At 39.8% G+C, this 23,381-nt stretch overlaps 1 protein-coding gene across 1 annotated transcript in view; it reads right to left on the bottom strand.

Annotated features, from left to right (window-relative positions):
• Ubxn7 (UBX domain protein 7) overlaps window positions 1–23,381 on the bottom strand; it is an 86,722-nt gene that overhangs the window by 38,511 nt on the left and 24,830 nt on the right. The window contains exons 2-5 of the mRNA XM_008838526.3: window positions 19,654–19,801; window positions 11,195–11,262; window positions 4,213–4,278; window positions 1,858–1,970 (exon numbers count right to left, since the gene is read on the bottom strand). Coding sequence (XP_008836748.1) covers window positions 1,858–1,970; window positions 4,213–4,278; window positions 11,195–11,262; window positions 19,654–19,801 — 395 coding nt within the window. The remainder of the gene's footprint in view (window positions 1–1,857; window positions 1,971–4,212; window positions 4,279–11,194; window positions 11,263–19,653; window positions 19,802–23,381) is intronic.

Below are 23,381 nucleotides of genomic sequence, written 5' to 3'. Positions count from 1 at the left end.
CAGGGTCTCCCTGTAGCCCCAGCTGACCTGGAACTACATAGACCAGACTGGCCTGGAACTCAGAGATCTGCCTGCCTCTGCCTCCCCAATGCTGGGATTAAAGGTGTGCACCACCATGCCTGGCAATTTATATTATTTTACACACACACACACACACACACACACACACACACACACACACAATCCATCTTAAATAAGCACTGTCACACACTGAAACCAAACTTTTACAATTTGAGATAGGACAGCAAAACTAGCACAAATTTCTTTTTCTTTCTTCGTAATTCATGGATAACTCAATTACTATAGATCTTAGCTAACTCAGTATTTTTTAATCTTTTCTTATTAAGAACTTTCACCTGTTTACTTAAAGGAAGCATTTTAGTTTTCCTTTGACATTTGAATTGCCAACACCACTAGTTTGTTAAGCTTTTAGTCACTATTTAGTAAAACATGTTATTTAAACACAAGTATTACTAAAGTAGTACAAGCTGATCTGATACTCCAGATGAGTAAGTGACAAATGGTCAAGTAGTATTATACAGCATTATATAGATATTGTCCTGAGTGGATGGCAAGACTTTACCATGCTACTCAGAATAGTGCATTACTTAAAACTTATGAATTGGGGTGGAGATATGGCTCAGCAGTTGAAAGCACTGGCTGCTCTTGCAGAAGACCCAGGTTTGGTTCCCACCATCCACATGGAGGCTAACAACCACTCATAACTCCAGTCCCTTGGGATCTGATGCCCTCTTCTGGCTCTGTGGGCACTGCACACACACAGTGCTTTTATACACAGGCAGGCAAACACACATATCAAATAAAAATAGAATTTTCTTAAATGTATGAATTATTTCCAGAATTTTCCATGTAGTATTTTCAGATCTCACATAAACAAAACCTAAGAAAGCAAAGCTGTAATATACATAAGAGGGAGACTATTATATAGGTAAAAGATAAATATAATTCATAAATGGTTAATAAACACAACACTGTATATACACAGTAGTAAAGACACATAAGCTTTCAAAAGCAAGACTTGTAAAGAAGCTTTCAAAATGGCAAAGATTCTAAAATGATCCCACACAAGGCTAATCAAAGGATTTCATCAAATAATCTCATACACTGCTGTTACAAATGTATTTCCCGCTGGGCTTGGTGGCGCATGCCTTTAATCTCAGCACTCGGGAGGCAGAGGCAGGAGGATGTCTGTGAGTTCGAGGCCAGACTGGTCTATATAGTGAGTTCCAGGTCAGCTGGGGCTACAAAGAGACCCTGTCTCAAAAAGACCAAAAAAAAAAAAAATATATATATATATATAAGTGAAACCCATAGATATAGTATGCAGAAATAATTAAGATTCCAATTCTCTATTACTGAAAGGATTTTTTTGCTCTTAGAAAATAAATGACATTTAACCAAGCATGACAGCCACATACCTTTGATTCCAGCATTCAGAAAGCAGAGGCAAGCAGAGCCCTGTGTGTTTCAGGGCAGCCTAGTCTACATAATGTGTTTCAAGCCACCCAGAGCTACACAGTGAGACCCTTTGGTTTGGGGGGGTGGGGGGTTGTTTTTTTAAAAAAAGGAAGGAAAGCTGGGTGTGGTGGTACACACCTTTAATCCCAGCACTCAGGAGGCAGAGGCAGGCAGATCCTCTGTGAGTTCAAGGCCAGCCTGGTCTACAGAGTGAGTTCCAGGCAGCTGGAGCTACAGGGAGACCCTGTCTCAAAAAGACCAAAAAAAAAAAAAAAAAAAAATGGAAGGAAGAAAGGAAAGGGAGGGGAAAGAAAACAGACAGGATGTTGAAAATGTAAAACAATTCATAGTTAAGGCACAGAATCTCCAACAACTTACTGTTTCAAAGCTGCCTTTGTGCATCAAATCAATGGGTGGCCGGAATAGATCTGCAAGAGTAGTTAGTTTCTTATCTATTGCTCCTCCATTTCTTAATTCCTGCTCTTGCCTTACTGCAACATAGAAGAATAGAAAAGTTTTAATTAGCCATAAAATAAAAGTCTTGAATTACACAGTAAACAAAACCCCTGGTATCAACTGAAAGGAGTACTTGGAACAACGTGCCTAACCTCAAATGAAAATATCTAATGAGGGAAAAAAATACAAAGAGAGGGAAGGAAAGAGTCTTTCGTTATTTTGAGACAGGGTCTCCCTATATTCCCAGCTGACCTGGAACTCACTATGTAGATCAGGCTGGCTTCAAACTCTCAGAGTTCCCTGCCTCTGCCTCCTAGTACTCAGATTACAGGCCTGTGCCACCACACCCAGCTTTCTGGGCTCCCAGTTTTTTAGAGACCTTTGCTGTCACTATCTACTAAAAGGGCAGATCTCTTTGATGACTGAAAGTCAATTTAGGCTCCCTTTTCAACTCTCTCCAAGTTCCACATGAACTATCTGTATCTTGAAGGACTCATAAGTAAGCTTAAAATCCAGCATAGTTCAAGAGTTTCTCATGTATTATCTAAAAATAACTGTCCTGGCCCAGCTAGATGGCTTGGAAGGTAAGGGTACTGCTTACCACCAAGTCTAATGACTCCCATTCAATCCCAGGTCCCACATGCTAGAAGGAGAAAATTAACTCCCAAATGAACACCATGATGCATATGCTGCCTTTCCCCAAATAAATAAAATAAAATTTAAAATAAATAAAATAAAAATGTTCCTTTCTTCAGAATCCTCTAAATGTATAAGGCCAAGATAGTCCTAATTTATTTCAAACAATAACTGTAGCCAAAACATTAATAGCTGCTCTGGTTGGGGGGGCTTTTTTGTTTCTTGACAATAACTACTTTTTTTAATATTTATCATTTATTTTTATTGTATGTATATGTGTATTGTCTGCATATATGTAAGTGCACCCATGTTGTGCAATGCCCATAGAGGCCAGAGGAGGGCATCGGATCCCTCAGAACTGGAGCTACAAATGGCTATTAGCTACCATAGAGGTGCTGGGATCTGAACACACAAGAGCAGTCGGTGCTCTTAACTGCCGTTTCTCCAGCCCCTACAATAACTATTTTCATTAGTTATTCCTTTCATTAATATCAGATATTAGGTTCCTGAGGTAAATCGGGGTTTTTTTTGGGGGGGGGGTCTTTGAGACAGGGTCTCCCTGTAGCCCCAGCTGGCCTGGAACTCACAGGGAATCACCTGCCTCTGCCTCCCACTTGCTGGGATTAAAGGTGTGTGCCACCATGCCGGGCAAATCAGGTTATTTTTTAAAAATGTTAGAGAGTTAATCTTTTAAGTATTTACTCTGATCTAAGGAAGTTAATAAAATACCAGATTTCATACATTATCTTTATTCCATAAGCAAAGATGCCAGAATTTGGAACATTCAGTTAAGGGAGTTAATCATGAAGAATCTCAATTCATCATTTTATTTTTTTTTAGACAGGATCTTTATGTAGTCCAGGCTGGCCTTGAACTCCAAGTGATCCTCCTGCCTCAGCTTTCCAAACGCTGGCATTAACAGACCTGAGCAAGCACTACCACCTTTACTTTTGTTTTCAGACTAGGTCTCAGAATAGTCTTGAACTTCTGATCCTCTGGCCTCCATCTCTTGAATGCTGAGATTACAAACACATTACCACCACACCCAGTTTATGCAGTCCTGGGTATCAAACCATGGGTTCTATACATGCTAGTAAAGCACTCTACCAACTGAGCCACATCCCCAGCCTTATAATTTCACTTTCTAAAATTACTGTATGTGAGGGAGTACACAAATGTGAGTGTAGGAAAACCAGAGGACAACTTTTAGTAGTCAGTTCTCTCCTTCCACAATATGGGTACCAGGGATTGAACTCAGATAGTCATGGCAAGTATCTTTATACACTGAGCCATTTCCCTGGCCCTAATTTCACTTTTTTTTTTTTTTTTTTTTAATGTGTATGAGTGTATTGCCTGCATGTAGGTAAGTGCACTCGTGTTGTGCAATGCCCGCAGTCAGAAGAGGCCATCAGATCCCCTGGAACTGGAGTTATAGGCAGTTGTTAGCTGCCATGTGGGTGCTGGGATTTCAACCCAGGTCTTCTACAAGAACTATCAGTATTCTTAACTGCTGAGCCATCTCTCCAGCCCCCTAATTTCACTTTTTAAACAAGATGAATCCACAAAGTAATTTGAACTAAGACTTTTCTTTTTAACGGAGAGACGAAGAAGAATATGATAAACTGGTTCACAAATACCTACTAGTTTCAGTTTGAAAATCTCGGAAGCCATCAAATATTGACCGTGCAGGCCGCCGTCTTTTAGGGGCTGTAGAAGAAAATTAAAACATTAATTTTTGAACATTCTAAAAAATTCTTATCCACAAGCATTTCCTATTTTTTTTTTTAATGTGTATACGTGTATTCCCTGCATGTAGGTAAGTGCACCCGTGTGGTGCAGTGCCCGATGAGGTCAGAAGAGGCTGTCAGATCCCTGGGACTGGAGTTATGGACAGTTGTTAGCTGCCATGTGGGTGCTGGGATTCAAACCCAGGTCTTCTGCAAGAACAACCAGTGCTCTTAACCACTGAGCCATCTCTCCAGCCCCGCATTTCCTATTTTTAAATATTTTATTATTTTTATTTTATGAGTGTATTGTCTGCATGTATGTGAATGCACCCATGGTCGTGCAATGCCAGATGTCAGAAGAGGGCTTCAGATTCCCCTGGAACTGAAGTTAAGGATGGTTCATAGCCAGCATGTGGGTCCTGGGAATAGAACTCGGGTCCTCTGCAAGAGCAGTCAGTGCTTTTAACTGCTGAGCCATCACTCCTGCATTTCTTTTTTTGGTCTTTTTGAGACAGGGTCTCCCTGTAGCCCCAGCTGGCCTGGATTCGCTATGGAGACCAGGCTGGCCTCGAACTCAGAGATCCGCCTGCCTCTGCCTCCTGAGTGCTGGGATTAAAGGCATGCGCCACTAAACACTCATAAATTCATAATGGTGCCCTCCCTCAAAAAATTTTTTTTTACAATTTTAAAGTCAAACCCCAGAGTGGTGGCACATTCCTATAACTCCAACACAAGGAGGATTGCTGCAAGCTTGAAGCTAGCCTGGTCCACATAGTGAGTTCCAGGCTAGTCAGGGTTACATTGTGATACCTTGTCTCAAAAAAAAAAAAAAAAAAAAGCAGGGCAGGTGATATGGCTTATTCAGTAAAAATGGTATATACATGACCTGACCCCAAATTTAAAATTAAAAAGAAAAAAAAAAACAAAAAACCTCAAGTCATTAATACATAACATCCAACCATCTTTTGTACAAATAAAAAATAAAATTAAGGTGGCCTCAAATCCATTATGTAGCTGAGGGTGGCCTTGAACTAATATTCCTGCCTCCACCTCTCAAGTGTTGAAAATGTTCTTTTGGTAAGAAGTGTTGTTGTTGTTGTTATTATTATTATTATTATTTGGGTGGGGGATGTTTGAAACAGCACCTCACTGTGTCACACTAGATGGCCTAGAACTCACTAAGTAGACCAGGCTGGCCTTGAACTCAGAGCTCTGTCTGACTCTGCCTCCCCCAGTGCTAGGATTAAAGGCATGCACCACCATACCCAGACTACTATTACTATTATTAATATTTTGGTAAGAATCAAACCCTAGGTCTCAAGCATACTAGGTAAGTGCTCTACCACTGAGCTGCAGCCCTAGACTTAAATAAGCTCTACACCCCAAAATTTAAGGATGTCTTAGTTGGTAGGTGTACATGCAGAATTATAAACACCAAAGGAAAAAATCTTGAATTTTCAAAGAAAGAATTGTTCCTATTATTACATAATGGTTCAGTAACAGAAAACTGAACCATCATATCTCTTTTGGACAGAGCATACTATTCAATCTTTAAATTTTACATATAAGAGTTAGAATGAAGGACTGGAGAGATGGCTTAGAGGTTAAGAGCACTGACTTTTCTTGCAGAGGACAGAGGACCTGGATTCAGTTCCCAGTACCCACATGGTGGCTAATAACCATCCTAACTTCTCAAGCTACATTATCAGCACCAGGACCATTACTCCAAGTAGTTCCCTTGCTCTTGCAAACCATTTACCACAAGTGAACACCAGCGTTCGGTACGCATTATCCTGACCACATAGTAGAGTGGTTCATTGAGGCCAAAAAGACCCAGCTACAAAGAGTTAAAAGAGATCCAAAAGGAGCTTCAGAACTGAGCATGTAGTACAGTGGTAGAGGGCTGGCTTAGCAGGTATAAGGAAAACCTTAGGGGCCATGCTCAGTACAAGGGACTAACAGAAGAACTAGCAGCAACAATTTAGTGAGAAGAGCAACACTATTTCACATTTTCCTAAATAAATCTGTCAGAATCTGGCTTAAGAGAAAACACCTGGGATTTTCAGATCATCTAAGTAATTGTAAATTTACTGCTAATCTTTTACTTCACATGTAGGAAGAATATTCAAATCCAGCCCCATATGGAAATGCAGGAGTAAGAAATGTCTTCTTTTTAGATAATCATGAATATTATTATTTGATACTACACCAAAATTCAACTAGTAGTGGTTCCTTAAAGGCTTCTGCAAAGTGGAAGCTGAAATTTTAACTGTCAGCTCTTTACACTCTGTCCCAATAAAACCCATTGTTCTGTGTCACAGGCAGTCTCAGAGACTTGGCTCTCATTTGCTTTGTGAGATCCTCCTCCCTGTGGTTTAGGTAGGTTTCTTCTGAAACGTCCATGTGTTAATAGCTTGGTTTCCAAGCTCACACTATCAGGAGACAGTAGAGCCTCTGAGAGGTGTGATCCAGTAGGAGTTTTGGCCACTGTGGGTAGGCCACTGTAGGTATGCCCCTGAAGGGAGCATGGGACTCCAATTTCCTCTTCTTTTTGTTTCCTGGCTGCCTGAGCAGCTTCTTCCAACATATGCTGCTTTCACTATGATGTATTACTGTCTTGACACAAGCTCAAAAGCAATGGAACCCTGAAAAGACTGAAGCCTCTCAAACTCAGGAGTCAAAATAAATTGTTCCCTCTTTTCAAGATGACTAACTCAGGTATAACAGTACTGTCTATAATGAAGCTGTCCATCACTACCTCCCAGATTTTTAACCTGTAGGTGAATAATTAGGGCTGGGATGGTGTCAGTCATTAAAGTGCTTGCTGTGCAAGTATGAGAGGAGTCTTGTTTGGATCCCCAGAACCTAAGTAAAATGCCTTCTGGGCATGGCAGTTCACCTGTAATTCTAGCCTTGGAAAATGAAGAGAGGGAATCCCCAGAGCAAGCTGGCTAGGGAGACTAGCCATATCTGTGAGCGCTGGGGGTTTTCTTTGTTTGGTTTGGTTCTTTTGTTGTTTGTTTACTTTTGGAGGTACAGTCTTCCTATAGACCCAGCTGGCCTAGAACTCACTGTGTATACCAGGTTAGCCTTGCTCTCACAGAGATCCACCTGCCTCTGCCTCCTGAATACTTGGACTAAAGGTATGCACTACTATGCCCAGCGTGACCTCTGGGTTTGACTGAAAGACTCTGCCTCAATGAATAAGGTGGGAGAGTGATCAAAGATCAGCCTTGGGCTTCCACATGCACGTGCACACATGGATGTACATATCAATACACACTCAAAATGTTTATAGATACACATATACTATAAACACATGACAATGAAAAAAAGGGGGGGTGGGCTACCAAAGTATAAGGATTGAAGGTGATAGAGTACTCAGTGATAGAGTACTTGCCTTATAATATATGAGGTCTGTGTTTGATACTCAACACCATTTTTTTTTTTAAGTTAAATTAGGTGGAGATGGCTCAGCAGCTAAGAACTGAGATGCTTTTCCAGAGATCTTGAAGTCCCAGCACTCATGCCAGGTGGCTCACAACTGCCTCTAACTCCAACTTCTTCTTCTAGCCTGTTAGTACTTCTGCCCTCTGTCAGTACCCAATCACACATGGTATATACAAACATACAAATAAATACAATTTTTTTTAAAAGTTAGATTATAAAGTTATAAGGTATAACAATGAAAGTTAAGATTAACTTCCTAAATGTCTTCTTCATTGTATAACCTGGAAGTAAATATTAAGCAAAGCGTGGTTTCAGATAGAACTGTTCAACAAGAGAACAAAAATTAATTTTAAAACATTTTTCTCCTTTCTTTAAAGTTACATTTATTTATTTGCTTATTTATTATGAATATGTGTGTGTGCATGCACAAGTTTCACCGAAAATATATGTAAGTTAGAGACAACTTGTTGGAGTTGACTCTCTCCTTCCACCATGTGGAAGGTTGAGCTCAGGTTATCAGGCTTGGCAGCAAGTACCTTTACTCAGTCATCTCACTGGCCCAGAGAATTCATTTCCTGTACTCTTATCCACTCAAAAATCCTGCCTTATTCCTTTCAATAATGGAAGATAAAGCTTCAAAGAGTATGACTTTCCATCTCCAAAATCCATTCATACCATTTCTATGGGAAAAAAAGAGCGATGCTTGGGGCTGGAGATGGCTCAGCAGTTAAGAACACTGACTCTTCTTCCAGAAGACCTAGGTTCGAATCCCAGCACCCACATGGCAGCTAACAACTGTCCCTAACTCCAGTCCCAGAGGATCCGACAGCCTCTTCTGTCCTCCACGGGCACTGCACGACTTGGGTGCACTTACCTACATGCAGGCAATACATGCATACACATAAAATAAAAATAATAAAATTTTTAAAAAAAGAGCTATGCTTTATTACACTTGGACTATTTAATAAAATATTGGCTTGACTTGAATAGCCCAGAAAGCATTATTATACTCTAATATTACTTTATCATTTTCTCTTTATTTCTCAATCTATATAAGTTAAATCCATGCTCAGTATCTGTGGGTTCCACATCTAGTGGAGTACTTGCCTAGCATGTGAGGCCCTAAATTTAATCCCCAGCACTGCAAAAATTCACCTGTGTTGAACATATACAGCTTTTTTTCTTGTCATTATTCCCTAAGCAATAGAACAACCACTTAAAAAGCATTTGAGCAGGGCAGGGAGTGTTAAGAGCAGAGGACCTGGGTTTGATTCCCAGCACCAACAACATGGCAGCTAACAACCGTCCATACCTCCAGTTCCAGGGGATCCAACACTCTCTACCTCTCTACTGACCTCCTTCAGGCATTGCTCGACACAGGTGCACTTACTTACATGAAGACAATACACTCATACACATAAAATAAAAATAACTTTTTTAAAATCTAAAAAAAAAGCATTTAAGGGCTAGAGAGATGGCTCTGTGGTTAAAAGTGCTTGTTGTTGGTACAGAGAACCTAGGTTCAGTTCCTGGCACTCACATGGTGGCTAGCAGCCATCTGTGCCTCCAGTTCCATGGGATCCAATGCACTCTTCTGGCCTCTTTCAGGCACTGCACACATGTGGTACACTTACATACATACAGATAAAAAACTCATACACATAAAATAAAAATAAATCTTAGAAAGCATTTACATCATATTGGGTATTATAATCTAGAGCTGAAAATTATAGCCAAGCATGGTGGCACATGCCTTTAATCCCAGCACTCAGGAGGCAGAGGCAGGTGGAGCTCTGTGAACTCAAGGCCAGCTTGGTCTACATAGCCAGTTCCAGGCAATATGGGGCTACAGGGAGACCTTGTCTCAAAAAGACCAAAAAAAAAGAGGATGTCAGTAGAGACTATACAAACACTACGATATCCTATATGGGAGACTTAAGCTCCATTAGAGCTACAAAAGGGGGAGGGGCCTAGAACCAATGGATAACTCTATTTCTTTTTATTTTATTCAAAGGCAAACTCTAGCATGGTGACATATGCTTTTAATCCCAGCACTAGGAAGGCAGAAGCAGGTAGGTCTCTGTGACTTCAAGGCCAGTCTGGTATATATATCAAGTTCAGGGCCAATCAGGAGTATATGGTGAGACCCTATCTCAAAAACTAAAAAGTAAAGTCCAAGTTAAGGAAGCCGACAGTTAAAGACCAAGTTTACAAAAACTGTTAAGTAAGGTGTTTATTTAAATCAAAAGATAGCAGTTTATTTCTTAATCCTTTTATTAGAAACTTTTCTCCTTTTCTATCCTGGATTTTCTATAAAACATGAAGCCTCTTATCCTCATGTTTCAAACAATTTCTCTGTATTATTGTTTTCAATACAATACAAAGTTGCCATATGTCTGCCCAATTGCTGTAAAATTCTTTTTTTTTTGTTGTTGTTCTTTTTGAGACAGTCTCCCTGCAGCCCCAGCTGTCCTGGAACTCACTATGTAGACCAGGCTGGCCTCAAACTGACAGAGATCCACCTGCCTCTGCCTCCTGGGTGCTGGGATTAAAGGTGTACATGACTACACCCAACCTATTTTCTATTTTTTTAACCAATTAATTATCTAACAATATTTGCTTCACAAAAGGGAAATAAGTGCTTATTAAACTATTACTTTTCTTTAAAATTGATTAAATGTCCTGGTTTTTCTCATGCACCCAGATGGCTATCAAAAACTTTTGCATGGAATAAGGATTATTGTTCTCTTCTATTCAAAAGAGGAACATAGTTTTAGAAACTAAAGAAGAGCAAAGGTTCCAGGCATGGTAGCACATCTTTAGTTCTAGGACTTAGGAGGCAAAAAGGTAGATAGATATTTGTGAGTTTGAACCAGCCTGGTTTCAGAACAGCCAGGGCTACAAAGTGAAACCTTCTCTCAAAAAGGGAGGGGAGCCCAATATCAAAACAATAAAGACATATCAGTCAAGCATTCAGAAAGACACATAAAAACATAAAATTGAGGGTTTTAAAAAAATCTAATGATCACGCCTTTAATCCCAGCACTCGGGAAGCAGAGGCAGGTGGATCTCTGTGAGTTCAAGGCCAGCCTGGTCTACATAGTGAGTTCCAGGACAGCTGGGGCTACAGGGAGACCCTGTCTTAAAAAGACCAAAAAAAAAAAAAAAAAAAAAAATCTAATGATACTCATTTCCATTAACATGCAGCAATTGTTTTTGATAAATATCCTCCTTTTTGACCTGCAACAATTTTTCAACTGTTAATGTGTTTCATTCTCTGTGAACAAATTACAGAATTTTGCTGAGGGGAATACAGAAATGGAAGGTAAGAACTGGTTCTATAGACCAGTAACAATCTCTGAATAGCCCTCAAATCTCTTATCATTTAATTAAAATCTTAGACAACAATAAAGTCAAATAAAGCAAAGCAAATAAAGTAAACTTACCACCAAACAAAGGTTCGGGTTCCACCAATATTTCTTGCTTTTGAGGAATTGGGGCACGTACTTCTTCTCTGAAAAAAAAAAGAGGAGGGTATTAAAATGAAAGCTGTTGGGGCTGGAGAGATGACTCAGCAGTTAAAGAGCACTGACTGCTCTTGTAGAGGACCCGATTTCAATTCCCAGCACCCACATGATGGCTAACAACTCCAGTTCCAGGGGATCTGATACCTTCTTCTGACCTCTGCAGACACTGCATGACTCATGTGCATTTACAAACATACAGGCAATACACTCATACATATAAAAAATTAAAATATTATAAAATATTAGCTGGGTGTGGTGGCACACACCTCTAATCCCAGCACTCGGGAGGCAGAGGCAGGCATAAAATAAATAAAATAATGACTATTTTTCTGGCACTTATTTTCTTCCTGTAATTATTGGGAACATATTCAAATTAATAAGTGAAATGAGCACAAGACTTAATGACTTTTAGAAACCACAGTAATCAGGATAAATACTCTGTAGATTTTTTCCATATAGAGATTTAACTTGAATAAAATATATAGCATGGAAAGCTAAAAGGTTTACAAAGAAAAAAGAAAAGTACAGGTGCCAGAGGATGCCAGAGGATGCCAGAGGGATTGAATTCCCTGCAGTTGGAGTTATAGGCACTTGTGAGCTGCTCAACATGCATGCTGGGAACTGAACTTGAGTCCTCTGAAAGAGCACTGTGCTCTTAACTGCTGAGCCATGTCTTCAGCCTGATCCTACACCTGAATTTTTTTTTCAGTTTTATTTTTGATTATGTGTATAAATGTGTATTCTGTCTGTACGTGCATGTGAGTGCATGTGCCAGAAGTTTATCAGATGTCTGAGGAGCTAGAGTTTCAGATGGTTGTGATCCACCTGATGTGATCACTGAGAACTGAATTCAGCTCCTCTGGAAGAGCAGTACATGATCTCAACTGCTAAACTATTTCTCCAGTCCCTACCCAATTTTCTTTTCTTTCTTCAATTTTTTTTTTTTTTTGGAGACAGAGTCTCCCTGTATCTCCAGCTGGCCTGCAACTCCCTATGCAGACCAGGCCGGTCTTGATCTCAAGGGTGCTGAGACTAAAGGCGGATACATCATGCCCAGCCCTATCCTGAATTCTGAAAATTTATACTTTTAATCAAGTAAAACTGACAGAGTGGGGCTGTAAAGATGGCTGTAAAGAGCACTGACTGCTCTTACAGAGGACCCAGGTTCAAATCCTAGCACCCACATGTGGGTAACAACCGTCTGAAACTCCAGGTCCAGGGAATCGGATGTCCTCTTCTGACCTCTGAGGGCATTGCATGACACAGGTGTACCTACTTACACAGGCAATACACTCACACACATTAAAAATAAATGAATAGAGCTGGGTGTGGTGGCACACACCTTACTGGGGCTATAGGAAAATCCTGTCTCAAAAGGAAAAAAAAAAGGAGTATTTACTAAATATATCCTAGTATACAAAAGAAAAAGAGAAACATCGTTTTTACAAAAATTTTATAGTAGGTAAGTGCACTCATGTCATCAATGCAAACAGAGGACAGAAGAGGTCATGGATCCCTCTGGAATAGGAGTTATGGACAGTTGTTAGCTGCCACGTGGCTGCTGGGATTCGAAACCGAGTCCAAGAACAGCCAGTGTTCTTAACCACTGAGCCATCTTTCCAGACCCAATTATACATCTTTAAAAAGCCAATTCTGGGGCTAGAGGATGACTCAGTTAGTAAAGCCACTTGCCAAAAAGCCTGACCACCTGATTTCGATCCCAAGGACTCACATTGTGGAAGGAGAAAACTCCCAAAAGTTTTCCACTGACCTCCACATGTATAACCCCCCCACATACACACAAAATAAATCAAACGTAAAAAGAAATTATTAAGCATAAAAAATGCATACAGCTAATCAATTTAAGACCTAATGATTTTCATTTATGTGAAATCATAAGACTCTAGTATCCTATGTCCTGCAATTACCCATTTTTTTCAGTGCCAGGGTCAAACTGACCCACCCTCAGGCTTCAAACGTCATAACTGAGCCTTCTGAATGCTGGAATTACAAGCATGTACCATCAAATCTAGCAAAGGCCTTACTTTTTATATCTAAGATTTGGTATCCTAAGCCATACTTTATGAAAAAAACTATAGTCACTTGCCAACAATCACTAACATCCTATAATTAAAGAACCAACAGTCAGATAAAGCTACAATAAGTCAAATAAATGAAGAATAAAGAATTCAAAATTATGTTAAGTACTCTTTCCCATTTTTGTGTTTATAAGTCTCATTATATAGCCCAGGCTGGTCTCAAACTTGAGATTCTTCTTCCTCAACCTCCCAATTGCTGTAATTAAGCATTGTTGGTTCAATGGCAAAAGTCTACCTGCCAAGTGTTGGGATTATAAGCACGCGCCAAAACTCATAGCTACTTTTTCTTCCTGAACATGTCATTGCTCATTTTCAGAATTTCAATAATCTGAAGGAACAGATATATCTGTACAAGGAAACTCAGTTAATTATTTCATCAAAAAGAACCAAGGGAGCCGGGTGTGGTGGCACATGCCCTTAATTGCAGCACTCTAGAGGCAGAGGCAGGTGGGTCTCTGTGAGTTTGAGGCCAGCCTGGTTTACATAGTGAGTTCCAGGCTAGCTGGGGATACAGGGGACCCTGTCTCAAACCAAACCAAACCAAACCAAACCCCACGTGGAGCTACAGAGATAAGATGGTTCAATCAATGGTTAAGAACACTTGATGGTGTCCCAGAGGACACGGGTTCATTTCCCAGCAGTCACATGATGGCTCACCATCATCCATACTTCAGTTCCAGGACTTCTAATACCGTCTTCTGACCTCATGAGCACTTGCACACACAGTACAATTGCATGCAGGTAAAACACTCATAATACATGAAATAAGTAAATTTTCTGAGAGGGGAAGAGTGGGAGACAAGGTCTCACTATGTAACCCTATCTGACTAGGAACTCATTAAGTAGACCAGGTGGGCCTCAAACTCAGAGATCCACCCAGCTCTGTCTCCCAAGTGCTGGAATTAAAGGCATACACCACCATGCCGAGCAAAAATAAGTAGATCTTTTAAAAACAGAAAACAAAACATAAACTGGCCAACTGAGGTCAGTGATCTATTCCTCTAATACCAACTACTTGGAAGGCTGACAGAGGAGGATTGCTTGAACCCAAGTGGTCCAGTCTAGTGCAACACAATAAGACTCCATCTCATAGAGGTGAGTGGGAGAAGAAAAAGGAGAGGCCCATTAATTATCTTAAGGAAACATTATGTAGACTAGGCTGGCCTTGAACTCACAGAGATCCACCTGCCTCTGCCTCCCAAGTGCTGAGATTAAAGGTGTGCACCACCACGCCCAGCTAGAAAATGCATGATTTTAAAAAAGCTTTTTAAAAAATAATTTTTATTTTATGTGTATGTGTATTGCCTGCATGTCAGAAGAGGGTGTTGACTCCCCTGGAACTAGAGTTATCTATGGCTAATAGCTGCCATGTGGGTGCTGGGAATCAAAGAAAAGAGCAGCCAGAGCTCTTAACTGTTGAGCCATCTCTCCAGGCCCCCAAGAGTTGTTTTGGTTTTGTTTGGTTGGGTTTTGGGGTTTTTTTGTTTGTTTGTTTGTTTGTTTGTTTTTGAGACAGGTCTCCCTGTACCCCCAGCTGGCCTGGAATTGGCCATGTAGACTAGGCTCACCTCTGCCTCCCAAGTAATGGGACTGAAGGCCTATGCCACCACACCTGGCTTTTTTTTTTTTTTCTGTCTTTTGAGACAGGGTCTCCCTGTAGCTCCAGATGTCCTGGAACTCGCTACGTAGACCAGACTGGCCTCACACTCACAAAGATCTGCCTGCCTCTGCCTCCCAAGTACTGGGACTAAAGGCATGACTACCACGCCCAGATTTTTTTTTTTTTTTAAAGATGGGATTTCCTATAACACAAACTGGCCTTGAACTTCTTATCCCCACTTCCCAACACATTAGATTACAGGTGTACATCACCACTCCTGGCTTTTTAATAAAACATCTTTTATCTAAGTAAAGTTTTCTGTTATTGGTATACTGTATTTCACAAGGTATATACAGAATTACCTCACTCTAAGACAATTACCCACTAAACTTCGATCCAATGAAATGTTTCAATTAGATAAATTAAGTATAAGGGATGGAAAGGTAGTTCAGCAGTTAGAGGACTTATTTTGTAACCATTAGGACTGGAGTTCAGATCCCACCAACCATACTGAGTGACTCGAAAACACGTGAAACTCCAGCTCCAAAGGATCCAATATTCTCTTTTGACTTCCACAGGCACCCACACTGTGTACGTATGCACAAACACAGAAAGAGAGACACATACACACACAATTTTTTTTTAAGTTCCTAAGAGGTAAGACTTAAGTACTATATATCTGAAAATATTTCACAATGGTAGCTACAAAGTATGGAAAGAGAGAAAAGGAAAAGGTAAAGCAGAGAGAAAATTATAGTTAAGGAAATAGAAGCTGCTATTAAATGTTAATCAATTAGCAATATAAACAATCTAAGCCATATCATAATATAATCCAGCAGTAGGAAAAAATGTTCATTCAAAGAAACATGGTGACATGGTAGGGCATGCCTACAGTCTCTGCTGCTTGGAAGACTGCAGAAAAGAATCTCTGGAGCTTAGGAGTCTGAAGCTTGTAATAAATACAGTGAAATCCTGTCTCAAAAAGGTAAAAGTAAGATTTAAAAAAAAAAAAAAGCTATGAACCAAAGTCTTTTTTTAGTTACTTTTAGGCTCAATTTTTAAATTTTTAAAAAAACTTTTTATGTGTCTGAGTGTTATACCTGCATGCAGGTAGGTGCACCTATGTCATGCAGGGCCCACTGAGAAGAGGGTGTCAGATCCCCCTGAAAATGGGAGTTACAGATGGCTGTTAGCCACCATGTGGGTACTGGGATTCAAATCTGAGTCTTCTGCAAAGAACAGCCAGTGCTCTTAACTGCTGAGTCATCTCTCCAGTTCTAGGCATAATTTTAAAAATGTATATGCTACTAATTTAATGTTCCCCTAAATCAACTGTAAACATATTATTAAAGTTTCTATGAACTAAATCATGTTTTTATTTTTATTATTTATTTATGTTTGTTTTGTCCTATTTTTAGATAAGGTGTCTCTGTAGCCCTAGCTGTCCTGGAACTATGTAGACCAGGCTGGCCTTGAACTCAGAAATCCGCCTGCCTCTGCCTCCACAGTGTTGGGATTAAAGGCATGCACTACCACACCTGGCTTAAATCATGTTTTTATAATTGATTTCTTTTCTTTTCAAGATAGGAAAAGTCTCACTATGTAGCCCTGGCTGGCTTAGAACTTGCTCTGTAGATAAGACTGGCCTCAAACTCACAGAGATTTGCCTGTCTGCCTCCTGAGTATGAGGATTAAAGGTGTACCCTACCACAACAAGCTCAATATAGATTTCTATTAAAACTTTGAGTTATGTTGGAGAATATGATTATGCTTGAAATAAATGGTCAAAATTAATAGAAAATAAACTCGTAAGATAGTAGAACTAATTCAACAAAGGAAAGATTATACTTGTATGTGACCTGAGTTTTAAAACCTATGCGGTTTTTTTTTTTGGTCTTTTTGAGACAGTCTCCCTGTAGCCCTAGGTGGCCCGAAACACACAGAGATCCACCTGCCTCTGTCTCCAGGTACTGGGAGCTAAATCTGTATCATATTTAATATAAAATAAACCCTGGCCTTCTGCCTGCTCAATTTGAAAGGTTTACTCTTGCTTAGTATCTCATGCTATAAACAATAAGAATTACCAAAAAAAAAAAACCTAGAAATATTAAAGTCTCACTTTTAAAAGTTTCATTTTTTAAAATACCAAAGATTTAGCCAGGCATTGTGGAGCACTATAATCCTAGCACTCAGGAGACTGAGGCAGGAGGATCACGAATTCAGGACCAGCCTAGGCTACCCAGTGAAACAGTATCTCAAAAAACAAGCAAATAGGGGCTGGAGACATACTCTCAGAGGTTAAGAACACTTGCTGTTTTTCCAGAGAATTCAGGTTGTATGCCTAGCACTTACATGGTAGCTCTGTTGCCCGATTATGGCCTTTACAGGCACTTACACAAGCACCAATAAACAAACTGGTAATCAAAACACTTGTACAAATAAAAATAAATAAATTTTTAAAACCCCAATGGCCATCTGAGTACAGTGGCCTGTACTTATAATCCCAACAAATTTCATGTCTAATATTTTCAAACGACTGCTGAAATTTTGCCCAAGGGCTAGGTATTTATTGCAAACTCTCACTGATCAAATATAAAGGCCTAAAACATCAAATATATGCAATTCTACAACTAGGGGTGCCTTTCACAATTGGTCAGGGAACTATTTAAAGAATAAAGCACTAGAACATTTTTTCTTTTTTGGTCTTTTTGAGACAGGGTCTCTCTGTAGCCCCAGCTGGCCTGGAACTCACTATGTAGACCAGGCTGGCCTTGAATTTTTTTAAAAACACAATTGGATACTTACTTTTTAATGCTGCAGATTAAACCATGGCCCTATGCATGTTACACACATATTCTATCTCTAAGCTATACCTTCAACCTCAGTCTTCAAAAAAATTTCAAAGTGGCCAGGCATGGTGACGCATGCCTTTAGTCCCAGCACTACAGAGGCAGGAGGCTCTCTGTGAGTTCGAGGCCAGCCTGGTCTACATAGTAAGTTCCAGGCCAGCTGGGGCTAGAGGGAGCCTATCTCAAAAAGACTTTAAAAAAAAAATAATAATAATTCTAGGCAACTCACTTTCCTGGGACAATGTAGGAAAAGGCACAACTGGAAATATGAACTTTATTGGACTTCAACTCTGTGGAGCCTAGGAGAAAATGGCTATGAGCTGGCTTCCTCATAGGTAAAATAATAACACCAATCTGCAAAAGCTCCTCTTTTTTTTTTCCTTTTTTACAGAGTATCATAGTTAGCTTTGGTTGTCAACTTGACACAGCTGGGAAAAGGGAACCTCAATAGAGGAATTTCTTCCATTGGACTGGACTGTGGGTGTGTCTGTAGAAATTTTCTTAATTGCTATTTGATGGAGAGCCTGCCCCTATTCCTAAGCAGGTGGGCATAGGCTGTGTATGAATGGTAACTAAACATGAGCCTGAAAACAAGCCAGTAAGCAGCATTCTTCTGCAGTTTCTGTTTCAAGCTCCTGCCTTGGCTTACCTCCATGATGGACTATAATTTTTAAGATGAAATAAACTCTTTCCTTCCCAAGTTGGTTTTCTTAATTGTTTTATCACTGTGTTTTATCAAAAGAAAGCAAACAAGGGGCTGGAAAGATGGCTAAGTAGTTAAGAGCACTGGCTGTTCTTGCAGAAGACCCAGGTTCAAATACCAACACACACGGCAGCTAGCAACTGTCTGGAACTCCAGTCCCAGGGGATCCGACAGCCTCTTCTGACCTCCAAGGGCACTGCATGACACAGGTGCACTTACCTACATACAGGCAATACACACATACACATAAAATAAAATTAATAAATAAAATTTTTTCAAAAAGTTTTTTTTTTTTTTAAATTTTAAAAGAAGCAAACAATACAGGGTCTCATGTATCCCAGTCTGGTCTCAAACTCACTATGTTGCTGAGGATGACCTTAAACTTCTGATCCTCTTGTCCGTACCTCCGAAGTGCAAGGACAACAGGCGTGTGCCACCACATCTGTTATTCAGTGTTAGGGCTTGAATCTAGGACTTCTTGAAGGGTAGGCAAGCACTCTACTGAGCTAAATTCCCAGCCTATACAATTTTTTTGTTGCCATAACAGTCTGCTATGGAGCACACAAACCTCAGGCTCAGGTCATTCCTTGCCAAGGAGCTCTATCCTGTAGCTTGTTGCTTGCCTGCTTACCAGTAAGACTTCACATGGAACCACAACATTTCTTTTGAAGACTAAAAAGGAGAGAGGTTGACATGCTCTACACATGACAGTGCTCTAGAGAATTTAAGGTTTATAAATATAAAACTTTCTACATGATGCTTCTTAAATCAACTTTTAAAAATGTAATTAATACTTTTTTAAATAATTATTTTTACTTTGTGTATGAGTGTGCACCTGTGCATGCAATGCCTGTGGAGGCCAAAAGAAGGCATTGGATTCCCTGGAACTGAAGGTACAGATAGTTGTTTGCTGCCATGTAGGTACTGGGGACACAACCTGGGTCCTTTGCAAGAGAAGCCAGTGCTCTTAACCACTGACCCATCTCTCCAGCTCCCCACAGGATACTTTTTCAGAGCTTTCAATCTTAAATCTTTATTCGAACTAGAAAATTGACCTAATTTTGATACAAATGCAACTACTTAATTTAGACAAGGTTAACTCCTAGCAATAAATAATAAATTCATACTCTGTGTGTGGTCTGACAGTAGAGACACTTGCTGAACTGGTACTGGGCTCTTCAGCAATTCCTCCACCATCCAAAAACATAGTGACTGCCATCTCCAGATTATTGTTGCAAGCTTCAAGCATATGTTTTCCTACACTTTCACTTGCACCTGAAACAGCAAAAGGACAGGAAAAAAAGTTAAAAATGGCATCTTACATTCAGATCACATTAAAACACAGAATTTCTTAACAACAGTCATATACCCTTTTAAAATGAAGTTTTTATTTAAACACATTTACTTCTTCCCTGCTGGCTGACTGGTATGAAGTACACAGAGCTAGAAAATGATGCAGCCGCACTGTGATGGTGTAGTCTTCTTCCATAATTAAATAAAAACTAAATAAAAATTTGTCATTTCTTCCTTAGTGTTTGCTTGTTTGATTTTGTTTTACTATTTTTTTATTTTTTGGTCTTTTTGAGGTAGGGTCTTCCTTTAGTCCTTGCTGGCATGGTAGACCAGGCTGGCCTTGAACTTAAAGAGATCCGCCTGCCTCTGCCTCCCAAGCGCTGGGATTAAAGGCGTGCACCATTATGCCTGGCAGTTATTATTTTTATTTTATGTGTATGAGTGTATCGCCTGCATAAATGTAAGTGCACCAGTGTCATGCAACGCCTGCAGAGGTCAAAAGAGGATGCCAGATCTCCTGGAATTGGAGTTACAGACAGTTGTTAGCCACCAAGTGGGTGTTAGGAACCAAACCCAAGTCCTCCATAAGAGCAGTCAGTGTTCTTAACCGTTGAACCGTTGAGCCATCTCTCCAATTTTGTTTTGTTTTGAGACAAGCCTCACATTGCAGCCCTGCCTAGTATCAAACTCAGCACTCTTCCTGCCTCAACTGCTAGACTAGCTATCAAACAAGCTTTCAGGAGATTCTCTTGTCTCTGCCTCTCCTCTTAATGTAGGAGTACTAGGATTACAGATGCATGCTACTGTAACATGTTTTATATGGGTTCTCAGGATTTGAACTCAAGTTCTCATGTTTGCTCAGCAAGACTTCACACATATCTCCCCCACCCAATTAACATTTTATTTTCTTTTTTTTGGTCTTTTTGAGACAGGGTCTTCCTGTAGCCCCAGCTGGCCTAGAATTCACCACGTAGACTAGGCTAGCCTCGAACTCACAGATCCACTGGCCTCCTTATCCCAAGTGCTGGGATTCAAGGTGTGTACCACCAGGCACAGCCAATTTACAATTTCTTTAATGGCTGAAGTATGCAGATCTTACTATGTAGTCCTGGCTGGCCTGAAACTCACTATCAGACCAGGTTGCCTGGAATCTCACAGAGATCTACCTGCCTCTGTCTCCCCAGTGCTGGGATAAAAGGGGTGTGCCACCACACCAAGCTGAAATATATATTTGTTAATAAACTAAAAAAAGACTAAGAAAAATTAGACTACATTTTACAAACTTAGAAATGCTTTGTTAGAAAGAATGCATTTCAATTAGATTTTACTTCTATTCAGAGCTTTTAAGGAGGGCTATGCTGAGCTCAAACTCAGAATGCATTTAAATATCAAACCAAGAGAACTAAATTGAAGCATTTTCACCTAAGATATAAATAAATCAAAGTCTGGTAAGAAATGTCAATCTTTGTTATTTAAAACTGGCCCAAACACTCATTTGTAAATAAAGTCAACACAATCTGTTGAATGAAATGTAAACTGTCTTTAAAAAAAAAAAAAAAGTTTTTTACATGTACAAAGAAATTCTTTTTACTTCAATAGTATAGACTTCTAGAATTAAATCAACATAAAATACTACATGTACAAGCACATCCAAATATACATGCAAAGTAGCTTCAGTTAAAGATAAAAATTTTGAAACAACACAAACATACACTAACAGTACACTGTGAACTACAGTATCTACTTGATGCAAATATTTTGCGGCCACCATATATCATCTCAAGCTTTCTATTTGATTTTTCATTGTCTGAATTGCATCCCTTGGAATCTCCTGTTGGAGGCAAATGCTCTTCTAGGATTTTGCCTAAAAATAACTATTTTTGGCCCATGCCTTTAGTCCCAGCACTTGGGAGGCAGAGGCAGATGGATCTCTGTGAGTTCAAGGCCAGCCTGGTCTACATAGTGAGTTCCAGGCCAGCTGGAGCTACAGGAAAACTCTGTCTCAAAAAATACAAAATAAATAAATAATAAATAAATTAAAAAATATAACTATTTTGAAATGAATATGACATTTCAAGGCTGGCAGCTGTTTTCTCAGTAGACCCAAGCCAGAATTCCAAAGTCCTCTGGCTTATGTTGCTACAGCTGGGAAATCAGTTGTCAGACTAAAGTAAAAGATTTTTATAGCAATCTGTTGGTTCTAGTTGTTTTCAAGATTTCTCAGTCACTGGCTTTCTGCAATTTCACTGTGAATTGTCAAGGCTAATTCTATTTATCGTCCTTGAGATTCACCAGCTTTCTAATACCTGATGATTTTCTTTCCTCAAGTCTGGAGAAACCTCATTCACTGACCTTTGTCTCACCTTTCCTTTTAGTTACTTCCTTTCAGGAATTCAATTAGATTTTATACGTTACAACTCTTTGAGTTTGTCTCAAATGTTCTATGTTGTCTCTTTCTATCTCTATGTTGCATTCTTGGGAATATCACCTTTGTTCTGAAATGAGGTCTAGCTCTGTAGCCCAGACTGATCTCTCAGTTTCCCAGTCCTATGATTATACGTGCCACCTCACCCAGCTTGGCACTAACTTCATTGCTATCTTTTACTTCACATAGTCTCTTTAAGTATGTCAACTGGTTTAACTTCATTTAATTCTTTAAAACTAGAAATTCTATTTTTGCCCATTTCTTCATCTGGTTGTTTCAGAGATCCTTAACTCATATTCCTATTTCAACCTTTCATTTCTTCAATTACCTCTACAACATAAAAAATGCACTACTCGGCGGTGCATGCCTGTAGTCCCAGCACTCAGGAGGCAGAGGCAGGCGGATCTCTGTGAGTTCAAGGCCAGCCTGATCTACATAGTGAGTTACAGGCCAGCTGGGGCTACAGGGAGACCCTGTCTCAAAAGGAAAAAAAAAAAAAAAAGCACTACTCCAACAAAATATAAGCTTTCTGCGATTTCTACGGACCACGGCCTCTTGTTTTTCCTGGCTTTTACTCACTATCGATGGCTTTTGTATTTTTTCAAAAGATTTTTAATTGCTGGGGAGGTATGTGCACATACAAGTGCAGTTGCCTAAGGAGTACAGAAGAGGGCATCAGAGTCTGTGGAGCTGCAGTTACAGGTGACTGCAACCTGCCCAACATGGGAGCTAGGAAACCAGCTTGGGTCCTCTGCAAGAGTAGTATGTGCTCATTAGCTGAGCCATCTTTCCAGCCTGTAAATTTTTTTAAAATTATCTTTATTTAAGTGTGTATGCATAAGAATGTGTGCAGGTCCACTGGACCCCTCGGACCTGGAATTAGAGGCACTTACAGAAAGCCCAGTTTGTTAGGTGGTGCTAGGATTCAAATTCTGGTCCTTATGATTATACAGCAAGAGTTCTTAATCACTGAGCCATCTCTCCACATTGAGACACACACACACCACCCCAGTTTTTTAAAACAGTCTCACTATGCAGTCCAGGCTCGCCTCAAAATCAGTCTTCTGACTTGGCATCCCAAAGTGCTGGGGTTAATGAGATTAACAGCTTAAACAGACCCATATCACAAAAAGAAAT

Source organism: Nannospalax galili, unplaced genomic scaffold (genome assembly GCF_000622305.1).
Source record: "Nannospalax galili isolate Female #2095 unplaced genomic scaffold, S.galili_v1.0 scaffold598, whole genome shotgun sequence".
Classification (NCBI taxonomy): Eukaryota; Metazoa; Chordata; class Mammalia; order Rodentia; family Spalacidae; genus Nannospalax; species Nannospalax galili.
This window is presented reverse-complemented; position numbering and strand designations above follow the sequence as displayed.